We start from the raw sequence: 21014 nt of genomic DNA, 5'->3' as shown, positions 1-21014 counted from the left end.
TACAGATCTCAGAATTGCTAGCTTGCAGGAAAGGCTGTGAAGGATAAGGCTGGTTTCCTTGTACTTGACGCTTAACTGTGTGGCGTTATTCTTAAGGAACACTGATGTTCAGGGTGACCATGACTCTTAAAGACCTCCACACAAGTGCCTTGCCTCTTTTCTTTTTGTTTGTTGCTTGGCACTTTTCGAGTCTTTCATACCGCAGAAGTTACCCCAGCCCTTTTGGAGGTTTAATGAGAAGACACCGGAATGATGTGGTGATGCTGACATTTGTGATTGCTTTGTTTATATATAAAAAACAAATTATCAGAAAAACTCTTACATCTCATCAGTCCTGGTATCATCAAGAACAGCATCATCTGGAGACTATTGCCTGAAACTTGCTGGGAAGTCTGCCCTGTCTCAGATGTAAAGAACCAGGAGGTCTGGAGACAGACCCAGACATCCTCCTACAGTCCTTTGGCTGATTTTATTGTGGGTTCAAGTTCTAGAAGGAATTCCAGAGGGAAGAGTTCTTGCCTCATCCCTGCTACCAGTCATTATGTTCTGGAAAATTTGCTTAACATCTCTGAGTTTCAGGCTCCTACATCCGTAAAATGAGGGATGCTCAACAACGGGCCTTGTGACTCTGACATTCCCAGGGTCTAGGGTTTTAATCGCGCTGCAAAGGAGAATTCATTAGGAAGAAGCAATGCCTCGACATCTGGCCGCAGTGATAATCTAATATTGCTTAGCCACATGCCACATCCACGAGTTCAATGCACAGTGATCCTTCTCAATCCGCATTAGCCTCAGCTCTTCCTGGTAGCAGCTCCCTGAAATAAAAGGAGCCTGCTAAATAACTCAAGAGCAATTCAGTTGCAAGTGAGTAGAATCAATGGCCAGGATCTTACTTTTAATTGTTGAAAATAATGCACAACTTTAATAATATTATAAAATGGACTTAAAAGCATGCAGCTTTCTTTGGAAGGTTTTCTTTCCACATTTATCTTTAACTAAATGTCGAGAAAGTACACTATTAGGCCTGTAAGCACTAATAGTTTACCACAACTCCCTCCTCACTTTATGTAATTTATTTAAAGCTTATAAAATGATAAATGTGTTTTTCCTAATTGTCTGGTAGTGCAGAATTCTTATATACTATTTGAGATTAGCTAACCTAAATGACTAAGTGGTATGATTCTTATATCTGGAATTTTTAATTATTTTAAAAGTAATGTTCTAGTAGTAATATAATTTTCAATTTGTTTTGAAGTGTGTTACTTGGTTTGGCAAGTCAGAGTTTCCACTGAGGAATGCTATATGTGTGCATTTATTACTATTAGACATCAACATGAGTGTTTATACTCCTGGGATATGATTCTTCTGTAACAAGAACCCTGAGCCCTGGAAAATACAGTTGTTGTTATTGTACATTTTGTTATGCTAACCATGAACACAAAATTAATTGTCTTCATCTTGTTATTTTACTAATTGGAGTAGTTTCTATCTGTGTGGGATGTGCTAGGATTTGAGACATGCTGCTTTGAGTAATGAAGGAAGCCGGCAGATGGTTCCTTCTGTTAAGCAGAAAATGCCCACCATCCACATGTGGACCAGGTGTGGTCCAGTCTTTCTTCTCTTGTCTGCTCACTTGGTCTCATTAACGGAGAGGCGTATAATACATACTTGGTTGCTTTGTTGAAATGACTCTGTCGCTATGTCTCCACACACCCCAACATAACAAACTCCCAGTAATTGTAAACTTTCTCACGATTCTGTGGAACAAAAAGAATCTAGTGACCAATAGTATTTTGTTGCTTATTTTATTATCATATATAAACCAGGAAATTATTTTTAAATAGAATCTTGTGTGTGAGATGTTAGAGAAAGAAGCGCCACACAAAATAACTGGAGACCAGTTCCAAACACTGGTCATGCTTTTCCATTTCATAGAAAGTTGATCACAAGTTGTTTCCTTTGGGTTTGAGGTGGGTACTGAAATTCTTCGTATCAAAACCTGTTAAAAACATGAAAAGAAAAACAATAAATGTCTGCTCTTCTTTTTCAAGCGTCATTGCCATTTGTCCAGAAGGGGGCGCTCTCAGCCCGTATGCAGCAAAACTCAGCGCTGTCTGAGCTAGGAAATTGTCTAACAGGAAAATATCAACACAAACCATGCGTTTTGCCGCTGGAGCACGCTGGACCTCATCTGCTTAAAAAGATGCACGGATATAGTCATCACAGTTCATAATTTAATAAACTGCTAAAAAAACCCCACACATTTTCATTTTAGCGACTTTGGTCTCACAACTAAATTCGCATTGCTACAAAGACATTTGAATTTTGCACTAATATGTCATGAGCACTGCACTCACTGCAAATTAATGAGTCTCTGAATAGCACTGTGCATTTGTCATTTGAATTTATGCTAATGCAATGAGGTCTCCTGGTGATGCTGATAGTCCATAGCAGCCGCTCGAACCGGGAATACGCCCGCACTCCCCTTCCACTTCATACTGCAACCTTCTTGGGCTTTTCTGCCCTGTCACTTAGGCAGCAACCCTGTCGCTGGTTATTGATAGGGCTGCTAATTATCTTTGACTTTTCACTATTGGCCTGACCCCCAACACCGAGCAGAAGTAATGGATCAGTGTTGAGAGAATTATGTACATCACAAAGTGATGGCCTCTGACCAGAAGGTCACAATGAGTTCACCGAGACCCAATGGTATTTGCGAAGGATGTCAGTATAGAAATTGTAGACAATTGCCAGAGATACTGTGTAATTTATATCAATAAGACAGTCCAAGAAAATGCCTGTACTTTCTGCAGACTTGATGAACAACATTTGTTTGTATGCTCAAAAAAAAAAAAAAAAAAAAAAAAAAGAAGAACCCCCCTCCTTGGCTTTCTCCATTTCTGTCTTGTTTATATTGTGACAGAAGACAATGGCCGTAGTGCTTCTTGGTTATTGGGGCATCTCAGTATCTCAGTCTTCATTGTGGTTGTACAAATTTTTTGTTGGGAGTGGGTAAGAGGTGGTGCATTTGAAACTAATGGTAGGGTTGCTGGCACCTTGGGGGTGCACAATAGCAAGTCTTATGGAATATTAGCGACAAATGCTGCGAGTATTTTTATCCTTTGCCCCAAGACTTGACTGTGAAGTTAATTTTTTTCTTGGTTTAGTACTTGCCCTTGCCTTGTTTCTAGATACTGCAAATGAAGAAGGTGCAGTTTATTCCAGTGTATTCAGAAGAGGCAGATTTCGTACTTAGAAATAACATCAAAAAGTGGATAAAAAAGCCGAAAGCCTCAAACAAAAGTATCAGTCGATTTTACACATTTTGAAAATTGTTCTTGTAGGATGTGTGGTTTCTCCCCAACGGGGACAAGTACACAAACTTTTTTTTATTATAACAATTAAAGCACACACATGAATTTTGCTTAAAATACTGCATTGTTATTATCTATTCCTGGGACATAAACAAATCAGAGACAAGAGTCAGTTCCTGGACTATGTCAAGCAGAAAAAGGCATCCTAAGGTTGGTAGGGACAACAGCTCCTTAAGTGACTTGAGAAGCCTGGGGGAGAAATGAAGTGACCTGATGTTCTCACTGAGCCCTCAGAATTTAAAGCCTCCTCTCTGAACCTCTGAACAATGCATTTCACGAAGAAGAGGAACGTAAATTCGAACACTTCAGCCTTGCATGCTGCCCAGGGTGTGGATCCCAGGAGAGGCAAGTATGTCCTCAGTCTCTCTCTCTCTCTCTCTCTCTCTCTCTCTCTCTCTCTCTCTCCCCCTCCGTCTCTCCCTCTCTGTCTCTGTTTCTCTCTGTCTCTCTGTCCTCTCCCTCTCCTCCTTTCTCCCTCTCTCTCCCCCTGCTCCACGCTCGGGTTAAAGGGCCGCTCTGCAGAAGGAGCCTGAGCAAGAAGGCAGCTAATAGATTCCTCACTGTAGCGCCTCCGTTTTCCATCAAGGAGGGGAGACGTTTTCACTCTTCTTGGAAAAACTTTGAAATGTAAACTGTTCCGATTGATGGCTCCTTCTGGCCCTGGCAACTCTTTTTGGTAGCTGGTGCTCTTTCTGTAATACTTGTTAAAAACGTCTCTGTAGCAAAGATGTTGTTTTTTTATGTGATTTTTTTTTTTAAGTCGGCGCATGTGTGAGTACAGACAGGCTCTCATCTTGCACAGCGGAGACTGGCAGGTGAGCACCTCCCCCTGTTGTCCTTATTCATTTGCAGTACTTTATAAGATTAGTCTCTTGGAAAGCTGTTTGCAGTCGAAACTGTCAATCCACTTCCAATGTGGTCCCTCTCACTGGGAATGGCTTCTCACAACCTGTGAGGGTGGTGTGGCCAGGAGTCCCTTTCCTAGCCTGGGTGTATTTAATACGCCAGATAACCTGCTCTAACCCCTCCTTGGAAAGACTGTGGAGACAGCTTTAAGGAAGAAGATAGATATGTTTATCTTAAAGATCATGTTTAGTGTTTAAACCACATACACTACCTCCAACTCCCTACTCAATTTCAATCTTTTATTTTTTTAATAAAATTCCATTTTATTCAGTCATCTATAAAATGACTATGTGTATGTGATTTTTTTATACATCTGAGAAGAATTCAGGAAGTAAAATTAATCATCCTGCTTTAAGCAACTGGTTCAAATAGTGAAATTTGGAAACCTCACAAAACAGGATGAAAAATACCCATGCCAGTCTAAGTTTTAACTCCTTGTGTGGATCTGATAGCCTTCTTGCAATGACGAGTCCTTCACCATCCTGTATTCTCCACGAGCTGTGTTGTGAGTTATGTATTGTTATTTGCTGGCACCTATTTTTCTTTGTTGGATCATGCCAGGTGAGTTACAGTACTAATTGCTTTCCCTAAAGACTGAATTTCCGGTGTGTTCCAACCCCGGTGATGACTTTGTTTCTAAGATGGCCCACCTTCTCCTGCAGGGACCATTATCCTGTCCACGGTGAGCTCTCTCACTTGCCAACCACTGTGCCAACCAAGAGCGCATTCTGTAGCCACGAGGCGACAGATCAATGGAACTGTGTCCTGTCAAGTGTTTAGGTCAGGGACTGATTAGCTATTTGACATTCTGAAAAGAAACTCGGGTCTGCTGTAGTCACCGTTAGTCACCTGTCTGCTGAGGGGGTTAGAAATACTTGTCTCCCTTTGATCCTCCAGACAGACAGATGACAGATGTACAAACACAACAGGTGCACATAGGCATTCATTCTCTAGTTTTATGTACCCCCTCATATATATGCATCTGTATATAAGGGAATGTATATTTATGAATATGTATGTATATATGTGCATATGTTTACATATGTAGATATGTGAATAACTATGTATGTACACACACAAAATTAGGCTGGAATTATCATACTGTTATTTTTAGTCTTTGAAGTTACAGATTAACAAGAAAGAGTGGTATGATGTTATCAGAAGAATTTCAACAGATTTTCAAATTATTTCCTCAAATGTAGGTACATTTAATACTTCCTAAAAATATGACATATCTAATTCTCTCCTTCTGGATAGGTTCTGTTGCTAACTGCCTCTGCTACAAGCTCCTACATCCTCGGTGCATTGTGATTGCTATAGGGTGTGTATGAGCATTGTGTCCCAGGCCTCTGCCTTCAACACTCCTGTAACTGAGTAGAAAAGTTAAATGAGGGCACCATGCACAACAGAGTGTCATCAGAAATAAATAGAAAACGGCAAACAATGGAACTATTCTCTTGCAACGAAGAGAACAATACCAGGTGATATTTGCCATTCATTATGTATAATCCTTAAGAATTGTTTTGTAGAACATAGAAAAATTCAAAGAAGAGTCTAAATGACAGAACCTTTGGTACATGTAGTGTCTAGCTTCTCTTTCCCAGGCTCACTTTTCTCTCTCTCGGCGTGTAGGAGTCCTAGGAGCTATGCGGAAATCTCCTTTCTGTAGTCATGGCCAGTGCTAAGGCCAAGCAGAAGGGACTCAGCTGGAAATCCCGGGAATGCCGGCCCTTTCAGGGAGGATTTAGCTGTCAGTGAGCCCCTCCCAGTGCAGAGCTTTCCTCTTTCTTTACTATAGGCTTAAACTTCTGAACAGAATGAGGATAATTAATTAATTAATCTGAGACAAGTCTTACTATGCAGCACTGGAACTCTGTATTTATACCAGGCTGCCTTTGAGCTCAAAGAAATCTACCTTCCTCTGCTTCCTTAGTGTTGGGATGAAACGTGTGTTCCAACATGCCCCACTTGGTGATTTAGTTGCAAGGAAACAAAAACATATCTGCAAAATGAAGATAAATCTATAAACAAGATATTATTTAAGATCCTGTCTAAAGTAGAAATTTTTATTTTTATTTTTCCAAATGGTAGAAAAAAGGAGGTTTAGTTTTTTTCAATAAATGTTTCTATGAATTTTTCGCTTCATATAATTTATTTTGATAGTATTCACCCTAACTCCTTTTCTTAACTCTTTCCAGATACAATTTGCCTCCCTACTTTTCTTAAGTGCTTTAGTTTCTTTTATTTTTATTTTTATTACTTTATAAATAATACCAATCAAAATTTCTCCTTCCTCCCCTCATTCCACTTCCCTCCAGCTCCTCCACTCACTCTTTCCCCCCTCCCACTCCAGTACAAAGAAAGGGCAGGGTACCCTGCCCTGTGGGAAGTCCAAGGCCCTCCCCCCTCCATCCAGGCTTAGGAAGGTGTGCATCCAAATAGACTAGGATCCCAAACAGCCAGTACATGCAGTAGAGACAAATCCCAGTACCATTATCATTAGCTTTTCAGTGTGCCCCAATTGTCAGCCACATTCAGAGGGTCCAGTTTGATTCCATGCTGGTTCAGTCCCAGTTCAGATGGAATTGGTGAGCTCCCATTCGTTCAGGCACACTATCTCAGTGGATGGACCAACCCCTCCTGGTCCTGACTTCCTTGCGCATCTTCTCTCTCCTTCTGCTCTTCACCTGGACCTTGGGAGCTCAGTCCAGTGCTCCGATGTGGGTCTCTGTCTCTATCTCCATCTGCTGTCTGACGATGGTTCTATGGTGATATTCAAGATAGTCATCAGTCTGACTACAGTCCAAGGCCAGTTTAGGCACCCTCTCCTCCACTGCCCAGGGTCCTAGCTGGGATTATCCTTATGGATTCCTTGGAACCCCTCCAAGCCAAAATGGCTCCCTCAATTAAAATATCTCCTTTCCTGCTCCCATATCTGTCCTTCCTTCATCTCAACCATTCCATTCCCCAAAGCTCTCCCCAACCCTCCTCTTCTTCCTTCTCTCTTCCCCTTTTCCCTTCCCCCTACCCCACCCCCATGCTCCCAACTTATGCCTGGCTATCTTATCTGCTTCCAATTTCCAGGAGGATCTATATATATATTTTTCTCTGGGATCACCTTATTACTTAGCTTCTCTAGAATCGCGAACTATAGGCTCAATGTCCTTTGTTTATGGCTAGAATTCACTAATGAGTGAGGACATACCATATTCATATTTTTGGGTCTGGGTTACCTCACCAGGGATAGTGTTTTCTATTTCCATCCATTTGTATGCAAAGTTCAAGATGTCATTGTTTTTTTACAGCTGAGTAGTACTCTAATGTGTAGATGTGCCACACTTTATTTATCCATTCTTCCATTGAGGGGCATCTAGGTTGTTTCCAGGTTCTGGCTATTACAAATAATACTGCTATGAACATATTTGAACAAATGCTTTTGTAGTATGATTGGGCATATCTTGGGTATATTCTCAAGAGTGGTATTGCTAGATCCTGAGGTAGGTTGACTCCCAATTTTCTGAGAAACCACCACACTGCTTTCCAAAGTGGTTGCACAAGTTTGCATTTGATGAGTGTTCCCCTTACTTCACATCCTCTCCAGCATAGGCTATCATTGATGTTTTTGATTTTAGCCATTCTGACAGGTGTAAGATGGTATCTCAAAGTTGTTTTAATTTGCATTTCCCTCATAGCTAAGAAAGTTGAACGTGTCCTTAAGTATCTTTTGGCCATTTGAAATTCTTCTGTTGAGAATTCTCTGTTTAGTTCAGTACCCCATTTTTTAATTGGGTTATTTAGAATTTCCATGTCTAGTTTCTTAAGTTCTTTATATATTTTGGATATCAGACCTTTGTCTGGTGTGGGATTGGTGAAGATCTTCTCCCATTCAGTAGGTTTCCTTTTTTTTTTTTGCCTTAATGGCAGTATTCTTTGCATTACAGAAGCTTCTCAGTTTCAGGAGGTCCCATTTAGTCATTATTGCTCTTATTGACTGTGCTACAGTGGTTCTACGTAGGAAGTGGTCTCCTGTGCCCATGTGTTGTAGAGTACTTCCCACTTTCTCTTCTATCAGGTTCAGTGTGTTTAGATTGATATTGAGATCTTTATCCATTTGGACTTGAGTTTTGTGCATGGTGATATATATGCATCTATTTTCATTCTTCTACAGGTTGACATCCAGTTATGCCAGCACCATTTGTTGAAGATGCTTCTTTTATGTCCTCTTTTTTTTTTTAAGTGGAGCAGCCTATCAACTCTGCATTTTGCTCTTCATATATTTCTGGGTGTGATGTGGTCCAATGGAGCACCGTTGATCTACCAGGAATCACACCCTACAAGAAAACTGACTCCTCCTCCCACAAAAGCCACTAGCCATCCATGGCTCCTCAGTTATGAGTAGGAGCTCATGACACTCCTTCTACTCCATGATAAAAAGTTGGATTGATCTTGCTCAGACAGCCACAGATGTTGTGAGTTCATGAGTCTTGTCATGTCCGGAAGACACTGTTTCAATTTGGTCCTTTCTTGCCTTCTGGCTCTTAAAATCTTCCTGCTCTATTTTCTGTGATGGTCCCTGAGCTTTGATCATGTGTGACTGTACATTACATAATCACTTATTCTCTGTACTTTGATTAGATGTGAGTTTCTGCATTAACTTCCATCTGTTACACACAAAGAAACCTTTTTGATGAGAAATGCATTAATCTATAGAATAGAGATAAGAATGTAGAGTCCATTTTGATAATATGTCCCTTTAGCAACAAAATGAAAACAACAATCTTTCCAACCAAAAATAGATGAACATCAAAGAAAATCTCCCAGTTTGGTGGTTGACTAAATAATAGGCCCCACAGGAGGATCTAATGCTGTTATTTTGCCAGATGGGCATAAGTATAAACTGGCCTCTAAGTTCCCATCTTTATATGAGAGATTAGCACATCTCTCAAACCTGATCAGAGAAGCTGGTTTTGTTTTGTGTTTTTGGGTTTTTTGTACATAGTTATTAAGTTGTAAGTCTCTTTAGAGACCGGTAAACATTCAGAAAATGAGAGACCTTGTCATGCTCAGTTCTAAATGGACATCTATGCAACACCCTCACACTAACACCCAAGAATCGCTGCAGGAAGAAGAGCAGAAAGATTGCAAAAGCCAGAAGAGCAGATGTCTGCAGGAAAACAGTATTTGATGGACATAATAGCTGCATTGCAGACATGAATTCACTGTGGCTGTGATTACACAAATCTTATACAAGATCAACCAGCTAAAACACCAGCATGGATGTTGGAGGTACTCGTGAAGTCCCACCTATAGCTGAAGAGTTATTGGTAATTAATGGCCTCTGGGGAAGGGAGAATCAGTTTTCTTTAGGAATGCAGTCCCAGAGAGGCTTCTGTGCTCCAGCACGTGGTCCTGTACCCATTTACATATAGGAAACACTAAGGTGACTCTGTGGGTTTTAAAATAAAAAGCAAGTGAAGTTGGAAGGAAAGTGGTCATGGAGAGATAGGGCATATATTGGAAGAAAGGAAATGCGGTGGGTTAGAACAGAACACATTGTGTACAAGTATGAAAATTTCAAACAAATAAGTAGTGAGAAGTAAAATAGTTTTTATTTTAGGACTTGAAAAAATAGGGAAGGGGAGGATATACATCTATCATCCATCTATCTATCTATCTATCTATCTTTCTATCGTCTGTTTGTCTATTTATCTGTCTGTCTACCTATCTGCCTGCCTGCCTACCTATCTACCTCTACCTATGTACCTACCTGCCTATCTACCATCTGAACATGGAAAGATGCTTAGGGAATACAGGAAAAGGAAGCAGGAAGCAAGTCTGCTGGTACTTCATTTGAGAGTCAGTGAAGTGAGCTTCTACTATTATTTCCCACATTCTTAGCTAGTTCTTTGATATCAAATAACTTGCCTTTCTGATGTAGACATGAGAATGTAAAATTGAAAATTCTCTTAACCCCTAAGGTATAGAATGAACATACTGTATAACTGTGTATACTACCTAAAACAATATTTTAAAGTCTGCACTTCTAAGAGTGTTCACAATAAAAAAATAGTGAAAGTGAGTTTTTAAATAAAAAATTTAATTAAATTTTAACATTCTGAGTTAACAAGAAAACTTTGTACATTCATGACATAAGCATTATATATATGTATTTATTCTGAAACTGTTATTCTAGTTAAAATCCCTCATATAATGATCGTGTCTGTGGTAACAGTGTTTAACATCCACAATGAATTTATCACTGGAACTCACTCATAAGTGTAGTCGCCTTGTCACACACTAGGTTCCCAGAATTTATTCCTCTAATTTGGGATACAGATGCGATCTTTGATCTAAATCTTTTCAACCACCTTCCCCACTATCAACCCACCCCTGTTCTCGCTCTGCTTCTGTTAGATCAAGGCTTCCAGACTCCTCATATGAACAAAATCTTCTGACATTTTTCTTTTTGTGCCTGTGTTATTTATTTATTTATTTATTTATTTATTGGTTTTTCCAGACAGGGTTTCTCTGCCTGTGTTATTTTACCTAATATCCTCCATATTCATCTCTATTGCAAATATTACAGAATTTCTTGTGTTTAAGGTGAAATAGTGTTTCATTATTCACATAGGACTTGAGGTTCTGCATTCTGGCTGTTGTAAACACTGATGCATGGGTCATGGGAATGAAAGACCATTTTCCCAAACTTATTTTGGCTACATTCTTAGGGTTCTTGCTAGATCATATGATAGTTGCTAAAGTTTTTTTGAAGATCCTCTACATGGATTCCATAGTATCTGTAGTAGCATACATTTTCACGAACACCATTTTTGTCTTTTTGCTTGTTTTATTTTTTCTTCAGTGCTGGGAATGGAACACAGCCTCTCTCATGCTAGGCAAACACTCCACTGTTGTATTACACTGCTAATTTGTAGTAAGGAGAGAGCCACTGTTGATTCCCGTCTCCGCTTGTTCATCCCGGCCACCCAGAACTGAAATAATCACACAGAAACTGTATTAATTAAATCACTTCTTGGCCCATTAGCTCTAGCTTCTTATTATCTTACTCTTACATGTTAATTTAACCCTTTTCTATTAATTTGTGTATTGCCATGTGGCTGTTGCTTACTGGCTAAAGTTCTGACCTCTGTCTTCAGTGGTGCTACATGGCTTCTTCCTTAACTCCTCCTTCTTTCTCCCAGCATTCCGTTTAGTTTTCCCCACCTACCTAACTTCTGGTCTGATATAGGTCCCAAGCAGTTTCTTTATTCATTAATGGTAATCACAGTATACAGAGGAAAATCCTAAATTACTCTACTATTTAGCTACACCCCCAACCTTTATCCATTTTTCTTTTTCGACTCTAAAAATATTAAATGAAGTATGGTAATTGTTCATTGTGGTTTTGCTTTGTATCTTCCTATATGAGATTTTGAACAGGTCAGGGAACCCTGATTGCTCTTCTAGCAGATGAGGGAGGGGGACTTGATCGGGGGAGGGGGAGGGGGAGGGAAATGGGAAGCGGTTGCGGGGAGGAGGCAGAAATCCTTAATAAATAAATAAAAAAAAGATGCAGAAATGAAAAAAAAAAGCTCTTGCTAGCTGTTTCTGTCTTGCTTTGAGAAATGCCTCATCTGGAATATCTTAGCCATTTCTACCTTGTTCTTTCTGTTCTTGTCATTGAACAGAGAGGTAAGCACGTCCTTTGGGTATTAACCCCTTATCAGACAAATAGTTCATAAAGCCCTTATCACATGTTGTAGGTTATTACTCTGGAAATTGTTCAGTCTGCTTTACAATAGCTTTTTAGTTTGATGTCTTCTGATTTTTTTTGCCTATACCTTAATAATCATGTCCAAAAAAGTGTTGGTCAGACAAACATGATGGAGGTCTTAGCTTATATTGTATTTCTAGTATTTTTTGCATAGCTTTGCATTTTACATTTAAGACCTTAATTTGCTTTATGCTTCTTCTGTCTATGATGAGGTTTATGGGTCATCTTTCCCTTCCTTCCTCATTTTTTTAGACAGCATCTCAGCCTCTACCCAGACTGCTCAGAACTCCTAGAGATCCTTCTTTTTCAGCCTTCTTAGTTTTGGTACTACAGTTTGGAGCCACCACACCCAGGTCTATTTTCAGTACATAGTTTTGTGTATAGATGTCTAATGTTCTCAACATTATTAAATAGACTCTTCTTTCTCACTGAACATTTTTAATCCTTTTTTAAAAATCAAAATCCAATTGATTATCAATATCTAGTTTTTTTCTTGCATGACTGTTTTTATGAAGCACAGTGTAGTTTTGATTCCTTAAGCTCTGTAGTGCATTTTTAAGTCAGAGTGTGAGATGCCTCCAGCTTTTCTTTTCCTTATTTACTTTAATATAGACTATAATGAGTTGGACTAACATTTCATTGAAGTTATAGGGCAATTTCAGTAATACACACATTTAAACATTAAAAACTACAAATAATGGATTTATTTCATCTGTATCTTATTCAATTTCTTTATTTAATGTTTTAGAGTTTGCCCTCTTTGGTTACATTTATTTATAAGTATTTAAATTTTTGTAGCTATCACAAATAGATTTTCTTGCTTGTTAGTTGTTTCTGTGAGTTCCTTTTTGATGACCTTGAGCCCCCTGACTCATACAATCCTTCCTCCCCTTCTTCAACACTTGAGCAGGATTTCCTGAGCTCGGCCCAGTGCTTAGCTGTGGATCTCTGCTTCTGTTTCCATCAGTTACTGGATGAACTGATGAAGTCTCTGATGACAATTATTGTAGTCATCAATCTGATTACAGTAGATGGTCAGTTCAGGCTATCCACTATTGCTGAGGAGTCTTAGCTAGGGTCATTTTTCTGGATTCCTGAGAGTTTTATTGGCACCAGGTTTCTCCCTAACCCCAAAATGCAACTCCCTGCCCTGTGTAGCAGCTCATAGACTCTGGACCGATAAGTTAGGGAGCCTGAATGGAACCGACATAGGCCCTCTACAAATGTGTGAAGGTTGTGCAGCTTTATCTACGTGTGGGACTCCTGGTGGTGGGAGCAGTGCCTGTCCCTAACTAATGCTCTGGTGGACTTCCTAGAATCTATTTTTTTTTTTAAATTTTTTTTTATTGAGAAAAGGAGAAAAAAAACATTAACAAAAAACAAGTTTCCACCTCCTCCCAGCCTCCCATTTCCCTCCCCCTCCTCCCACCCTTCTCCCCCTCCTCCCACCCTTCTCCCCCTCCCCCCACTCCTCTCCCCCCTCCCTCTCCAGACCACAGAGCAGTCCGGGTTCCCTGCCCTGTGATAAGTCCTAGGTCCTCCCCTCTCTGTCCATATCTAGGAAGTTGAACATCCAAACTGGCTAGGCTCCCACAAAGCCAGCACATTAAGTAGGATCAAAACCCCGTGCCATTGTCCTTGGCGTCTCATCAGCCCTCATTGTTCGCCATGTTCAGAGAGTCCGGTTTTATCCCATGTTTTTTCGGTCACAGTCCAGCTGGCCTTGGTGAGCTCCCAGTAGATCAGCTCCACTGTCTCAGTGGGTGGGTGCACCCCTCGTGGTCCCGACTTCTTTGCTCATGTTCTCCCTCCTTCTGCTCCTCATTGGGACCTTGGGAGCTCAGTCCAGTGCTCAGAATCTATTACACATACTGGGTTGCCTTGCCCAACCTCTACACAAGGGAGGAGCTGAGTCCCTTCTCAATTTGATAGCCCATGCTTTGTTGACATCCATGGGAAGCCTGCCCTTTCTGAACAGAAACAGAGGAAGAGTAGATTGGTGAGTGGTGGGGAGGGAGTGTGGAAAAGAACGAAGGAAAGGAAGGAGGGGAAACAGCTGTAGAGATGTAAAATAAATGAATAAACTTAATATAAAAAATAATTTTTTACTTGACTTCTTCCCAACTTTACCATTAATAGATATAAATGCTCCACATTTGGGTTGATTTATACTTTCAAGTTTCACAGAAATTATTTATTAGCTAGTTTAAACAGTTGTTTGATGTATTCTTTCCAGTTTTTTAAGTATAAGATGCATCTGCAGAAAAAGACTATTAGATTTATTCATTTTTAAATTTTTATGCCTTTATTTTTACTCTTGCTAAATGTCTCTATCTAGAACTTCTAGTGTGTGTTGACAATCATGATTGAAGAGCCCACTCCTGTCTTGTTCTAGGTCTTAGAGAGAAATCTTTAAATATTGTAGTTTGGTGTGATAGTAGATGTGAGTTTGTTACATATTATTGTAAACTTAATTTGCCACTTTGATGAGAGGTTTAATTTTGTCATTTTTCTTGCCTCTCCTGAAATGAGCACCTGACATTTTTACATTGATATGAAGGGCTGTTTCCATTTATTTGCATATATTGGCGCATCCTTCCATACTTGACAAGGATCTCAGTCAAGGGGAATGAGCTTTATAATATAATACTGAATTTAGTTTGGTAATACTTTTGGTTTCTATTCTTCAGGAGTGTTTATAGCCTCTTTCAGCAATGTCCTTGCTTGGTTATGATCTCCACAAATGGACAAGCTAAGAAACAAACAGAACAAAATTGCAAAAGATTAATGAAGCAGTTAAGTTTTTTTTTTTTTAAAAAGATAAACAAAATTGCCAACCCTTTAGGCAGCTTAAATATGAAATCGTAGTGGAGAAAAGAAAATGTTAAGAATATTATCTGAACAATGTCTGCATCAATTAGTAATTCTCTGTTGGGACCTCATCCAATTCATGTGGGGAAAGTTGAGCAAATTTTGACAATTTGAAACAAATCTAGGAACAAAGTACTGCATGTGAAATAAAAGCTTATTAAGGGATTCGAGTATTCTGAAAGTGTGGCTTATCTTTTGGGTCCATGGCTGAGAAATTGCCACTCACAGTTCTGTGAGTAACATGCCACATTCCCATTCATAGCCCCTGTAGGACCCAGTTTAAGGCACAGTGCCACTATAAATGACAGGTAGTGTTTATCACATGATTTATTTTGCCAAAAATACCATAATCAGCTTAGTGGTACTTGATGAATTAAAAATTATAAGAAACATTGAAAATATATCTATATTTACCGGACTGAAAAAGAAATCCAAGTCTTCAGAAGCCTTATCTGGCACGATTAACATTGTCTCTCCAGAAGATTCCTCCCCTTCCTCCTCCTCAATTTAAATCAACTAATTAAGAAAGACTGTAACTAGGAAGGAATGATTAACTCATTAACTTAATCGTTGTCATACTTGTGAATATGGACTCATACCAGAGTTAAGAGGTTAATGAATTCAAATATATCGTCAAAGCTGGCTGTGGTTTTAGGAGGAGGATGTTATGTTCTACACAGTTTCTGTGCTGGAGAAGCAGAGTTCACCTGTGATCAAGTTTAAATTTGTAAATAATTTATTTAATTGTATGGTGGACAGTGATTAGGAAATAAATACGAATTCCTCTTTATCACTATTGTCAATGCCATTGCCACCTTCAAAGTCTCTGTCACTGATATAATTATAGTTACATGATCAAAAATTTCTTGCTAGGTGAAGGCTCCGGATCCGGCTGTGAGATGAGCCTGGGGCCATGAGAGGTGACCTGGTGATAGTTACCAACTGCACAGCTGATTAAGTAGCGGAGGAGATTAGAACTCAGTTCCTGGCCTCCCAAGATTGCTAAGAATGAGTCTGCGGAAGCAAACCCCTAGTGACTTCTTAAAGCAGATCATAGGACGGCCAGTTGTGGTGAAGCTCAATTCTGGGGTGGATTATCGAGGGGGCCTGGCCTGCCTGGATGGCTACATGAATATAGCACTGGAGCAGACGGAAGAGTATGTCAATGGGCAGCTGAAGAATAAGTATGGGGATGCGTTCATTCGCGGAAACAATGTGCTGTATATAAGTACACAGAAGCGGAGGATGTGAAGACACCAGGAGCAGCCCTCTTCACACTTGGATGTACTTGATTATGAAGAGCTTGTTTTTTTGTTCTTTTACGACCCTAGTTGCTGCCTGTTTTCATAGTGGTTGGTGTGTTTTGTTTTTTTAATTGACATTTAAATAAGATGGAAGTGTTACATTACAAATCAAGTCTTAAATGTTTCATGTTCACATTTACTCCTGTCTGTACAGAATATTAAAATTAAAAAAAAAGCAAAAATAAAAACAAAAAAAAATTTCTTGCTTGTGGGGCATTGGCTTCTTTGGGCACAGGCTGCTTCCATGTAAAGATTTTTCTTTCTGGAATTGTTTCTGGATAATTTCTTTTCTACAAATGCTTCACAGCCATTGATCTGTTAACCATATGGTAAAAAATTTCTAAACAACTGTCTCTGGCATTGTTCCCTCTGAACTTACTACCTGCCTTTTAAGCAAGCTTATGTAACAGGTGTCACGCCAATCGCAGAGGTTCCGTTTGTCAGTAAAAAAGGCACAACCCCTGTATCAGCAGTATTAAAATCTGGGGGCGGGGGGGGGGTAAAGTCCACAAAGAGTGAAACTAAACACCTAAAGCAACAGCACATTTAACTGTATTGATATAGGAAAGAGCTTGTCCCTGGTGTGTGTGTGTGTGTGTGTGTGTGTGTGTGTGTGTGAAAGAGAGAGAGAGAGAGAGAGAGAGAGAGGAGAGATAGAGGTAGAGAGAGTTAGATAGACAGGCAGACAGACAGACAGGTAGACAGACAGACAGGCAGATGAAACTTTGACTGGAGAGTTACAGAGAAGCTTATACAAAGGTTTTACAGGCTGTGAGAATCAGAATTTCATTTCAAGAACATAAAAAGCAAAGCACTAAAAGACCACTGAAGCCGGGCGGTGGTGGTGCACGCCTTTAATCCCAGCACTTGGGAGGCAGAGGCAGGCGGATCTCTGTGAGTTCGAGACCAGCCTGGTCTACAGAGCTAGTTCCAGGACAGGCTCCAAAACCACAGAGAAACCCTGTCTCAAAAAACCAAAAAAAAAAAAAAAAAAAAAAAAAAAAAAAGACTACTGAAGGCTTTTAGGAATAATGAATGAACTAACCAAGATTTTTGTTTGAATAATGTTATTGTTATTTGTGGAAGAAGTGCTGGTATAGAGAATATAATGGAGACACAACCACACTGGACTGGTAGATAGTGTGTGGTGCTTACAATAGAAGGTGAACACGGAGAAGACAGGGATTCAGGACATAATTTGGAGATAGGCTTGAGAGACAGATGCCTATTAAACAGTGAGCAGTTGGTATGGATTTGAAAAAAGTCTTATTTGCCAGTAAATTCCACTGTACTAACCCTCCACAAGATTATATTGGGTAGAATATTTTGAGGAGAGATAGCTCCACATGCCGTGACTCCAGGGGGACGGTTATAACTTTTCCTGTGTATGGTGTACCCTGGAGTCATGTAATCATGCCCCTGTGGATGTAGAATATTAAATGTGTGTTGTTGCTTAGAATTATCAAATGGGATGCTGTGTTGAGCACTGCCATGCATAGTTTGTTTACGTGAGAAGCTATGGACTAGAAAGTGTACTGGGACATGCAATTACATCAGTCCCTAGGAAGGAGATAGCTTTTGTTAGTTGCTGTCCTCCAAGCAGATCACTTAAAAGGTTACTCTTCGCTGTGGCACACTTTTTTGTTAGTGCTTTGCTACTATCCATTTCTATGCCAGTGCTGGAGATCTTCTAATTGCATTTTGGCAGTAGTTCTCTTTAGGGAGACATGCAGCAGGAGAATGGGTTGAAAGAATGCCAGGGCACATTCAGGGCAGTATAGACAGGGTAGAGTGAGAGAGTTCAGGATAGATTAGATCTCTTGACATCATATGTAATTGTCAGTAGGAAGAACAGTACTCAAAGATGTGCACTAATGAGGGAAGGAGAGAAGCTGACACGAGACACGTGATCAGAGGAGTATAGGACATGTGATTGGAGTACAGGACACGTGATCGGAGTACAGGACACGTGATTGGAGTACAGGACACTTGATCGCAGTGCAGGCCTGTTGCTGATGAAGGGTTGTGTTGTTCAAAGGCAACAGGGCGCTTTTATGCTTGTTATCTTTGCTTTGTCCCTTTTTCTTTAAAATAAGGTCTCACTCTGCAGCTCAGTTCTCTTACCTCTACCTCCTGAATTCTGGGATGAAAGGCACATGCCCCTAACACCTGGATAAAAGGACAGTTGTGTTGTTCTGTAGGAGAATTGATTGAACCCCGAGTGGAAAAGATTGGACTTGTTTAGTTACACAAAGTACCCCATATGAGGAGGAAAAAGATCAATTATTAGTGAGAAATTTACTCTGTGGGTGTGACATATGGACGGTAGTAAGAAGCCTTGTGGATCGCATGCATTAACCCGGGCTCTCAACCTCACAATCTTTAATATATGTATCTTAATACATCATGTCATACACACACAAAGAAAATTATCCCCAAAGAAACGGTCAACTGTATTGTTTAAAAGTGCCAACATGTAAAAGAGCTCATAGGAGTCGCATGGGCTTTTGTGGATACCATTTTATCAGTGTGTAAACTAATTATTTCAGAACCAAAGTTTTCGCCTCCCTATGCATAGTTTCAATGTTACCTCTACTTTATCTAAGTGAACTCCGCATATAACATAAACTTAAACATATTGCATGTTAAAAGAAAAAGAAATTTCCATATGTTAGTGTTCTGGCAAACAGTAGAGAAATACATAATAAAGAAAGATGTGTGTTCCCGTTTGAGGATGTTCTTGTGGATTTGGTTGCTCGAATGCTAACCAACAAAGGTGCCTTATACCCAATCCCAGTCACCGTGTGGGATGCTGCTGTCTGTGCTATGGGAATTCTCAGTGGAGAGCAATGGCCGGTTACCCCCTGTTGCTTTCCACAGTGTTCACCCTGCTTGGTGGTAAGTAGTTACAATTTTTGTTTTCATGGAAACATAAAAGTAAAGCTGACTCTGGTATCTGTGCAGGTTGATCAGATATTACCATCAGCTGCCAGTACCTCACCACAGGCTCTGGTATGTGTGCAGGTTGATCAGATATTACCATCAGCTGTCAGTACCTTACCACAGGCTCTGGTATGTGTGCAGGTTGATCAGATATTACCATCAGCTGTCAGTACCTCACCACAGGCTCTGGTATCTGTGCCGGTTGGATAAGATGATGCTGTCAGCTGACCAGTACCTCGGTGCAGCCAAGTGAAAGGTGCAAAACAAGTATAGGAGAACGCGTGAGCACTTCCCACAGTGAGCTCTTGTCACCCCCCCTTTGTTTGCTCTGTTGTCTGGGCAATTTTTTTTCAGAGGCAGTCAGACTTTCCTACATTCCCCCACCCGCTCCATTTTCAAACTTTCTACCTATTTACTTTTTGAATCAGTGTGTGTGTCAGTTTTCAAGGAGCGCTTTCCTGACTGCACAGTAGGCTGAACCTCGTCTGTAGAAAGCTTCCCAATGCACACCTTTAACTGTGCAAGGGATAGTTTCACTGCCGTGGATTTCGTTAGGATAATTCTTACATCTTGTTCAAAATTATGCTCTGCCACCTCATTAATACCTCAAAAATACCTTGCATTAAAGAGATTTGAGATAAATGGAAATTGAAATAAGTTGCCCAAAACACTGACCTAATAATTAAAAACTGAGACATAATAGTACTAGAAAACATTGGAATATTATTATTATTATTTTTTTTTTTGGTTTTTCGAGGCAGGGTTTCTATGTGGTTTTGGAGCCTGTCCTGGAACTAGCTCTTGTAGACCAGGCTGGTCTCTAACTCACAGAGATCCGCCTGCCTCTGCCTCCCAAGTGCTGGGATTATAGGCGTGCGCCACCACCGCCCAGCTGGAGTATTATTTTAAATGATATATCAGTTAAAGAAAATCTTATGCTTGGAGATTAAACAAAATAAAAAACTTGGCTGAGGGACATTTACCCTCATGATCCCATTCACTTCCCTGAGCTTTGATGTTGCAACTGTCTTTGAGGATGTAGCCCTACCCTGAGGCTCTAGTCACATTCTGCCCTATGTGGCTTGAATATACACTTGAGATCTTCAACTTAGAGATTTCAGCTACATGTATTAAATAAGATTCATTTGCTCCTCAGAGCTGCTGCCCCTGTCGATCCCTTAAATGGTTTTCATTGCCCCTCCCCTTTCTTGATCAACCACAGTCCCCTTGATTGGCACAGAGGTAAGTTACAACCCTAAACTAAGCATTGAAGCCTCTGTTTGTTCTGAGCCTGAGGAAAACTGGACGCTAGACTCCTTCAGGTCATGAATCCTGCAAATCTATAGCACGACTCCCCATGCTTTAGCCTTAGTGAAGACCATCCAGGCAATGCTTGGTGGCCACTTTAGTTACCTGAATAACAAGCTTACCATGACTTAGAGTAGTCTGTTGCTAATAAATACAAAGTGGGTTTCCTCTTAGTTTTTTAGGGTTTGGATCAGAGCAGCTCTTTCTTATAGGGTAGCTGTTTGGGCTAAAAGAATAGGGATCCATCTGGAAAGCAGGAACTGGAATAAGAGCTCTTGTTAGTGTGCTATCAGCGATTCTGAAAGTCCTTCATAGCTGCCTCTTTTTAGACACTCCATGGATAGTAGCTGAGTGGCTGCCTTGTCTTCATCTCTACTTGAATCAATACCAATTCTTCTGTAGTTTGGATCCTGTGAGGGTGAGGTGAGATGCAAGGAGGTAATTTTTTATTTCTATGCCCACATTATGCATATGCTTAATCAGCCTTGTAGTTTGAATAAGTAGTAGAAGCAATGCTATATATTTGAGCTATTT

The 21014-nt window shown here is 40.1% G+C and overlaps 1 protein-coding gene across 1 annotated transcript; it reads left to right on the top strand.

Moving 5' to 3' along the window:
* The first annotated feature begins 5706 nt into the window (after positions 1-5706).
* Positions 5707-16413, top strand: LOC121455919 (U6 snRNA-associated Sm-like protein LSm6). The gene is made up of 2 exons (XM_041663706.1): positions 5707-5761; positions 15799-16413. The coding sequence occupies exon 2, from the start codon at positions 15934-15936 to the stop codon at positions 16174-16176; it is 243 nt and encodes an 80-aa protein (XP_041519640.1). The 5' UTR covers positions 5707-5761; positions 15799-15933; the 3' UTR covers positions 16177-16413.
* The last annotated feature ends 4601 nt before the right edge of the window (positions 16414-21014 follow it).

This window comes from Microtus oregoni, unplaced genomic scaffold (genome assembly GCF_018167655.1).
Source record: "Microtus oregoni isolate MIOR12 unplaced genomic scaffold, Mior012 000014F_ref0000157, whole genome shotgun sequence".
Classification (NCBI taxonomy): Eukaryota; Metazoa; Chordata; class Mammalia; order Rodentia; family Cricetidae; genus Microtus; species Microtus oregoni.
Note: the sequence above shows the minus strand (reverse complement) of the source record. Positions and strands in the feature narration are given on the sequence as shown.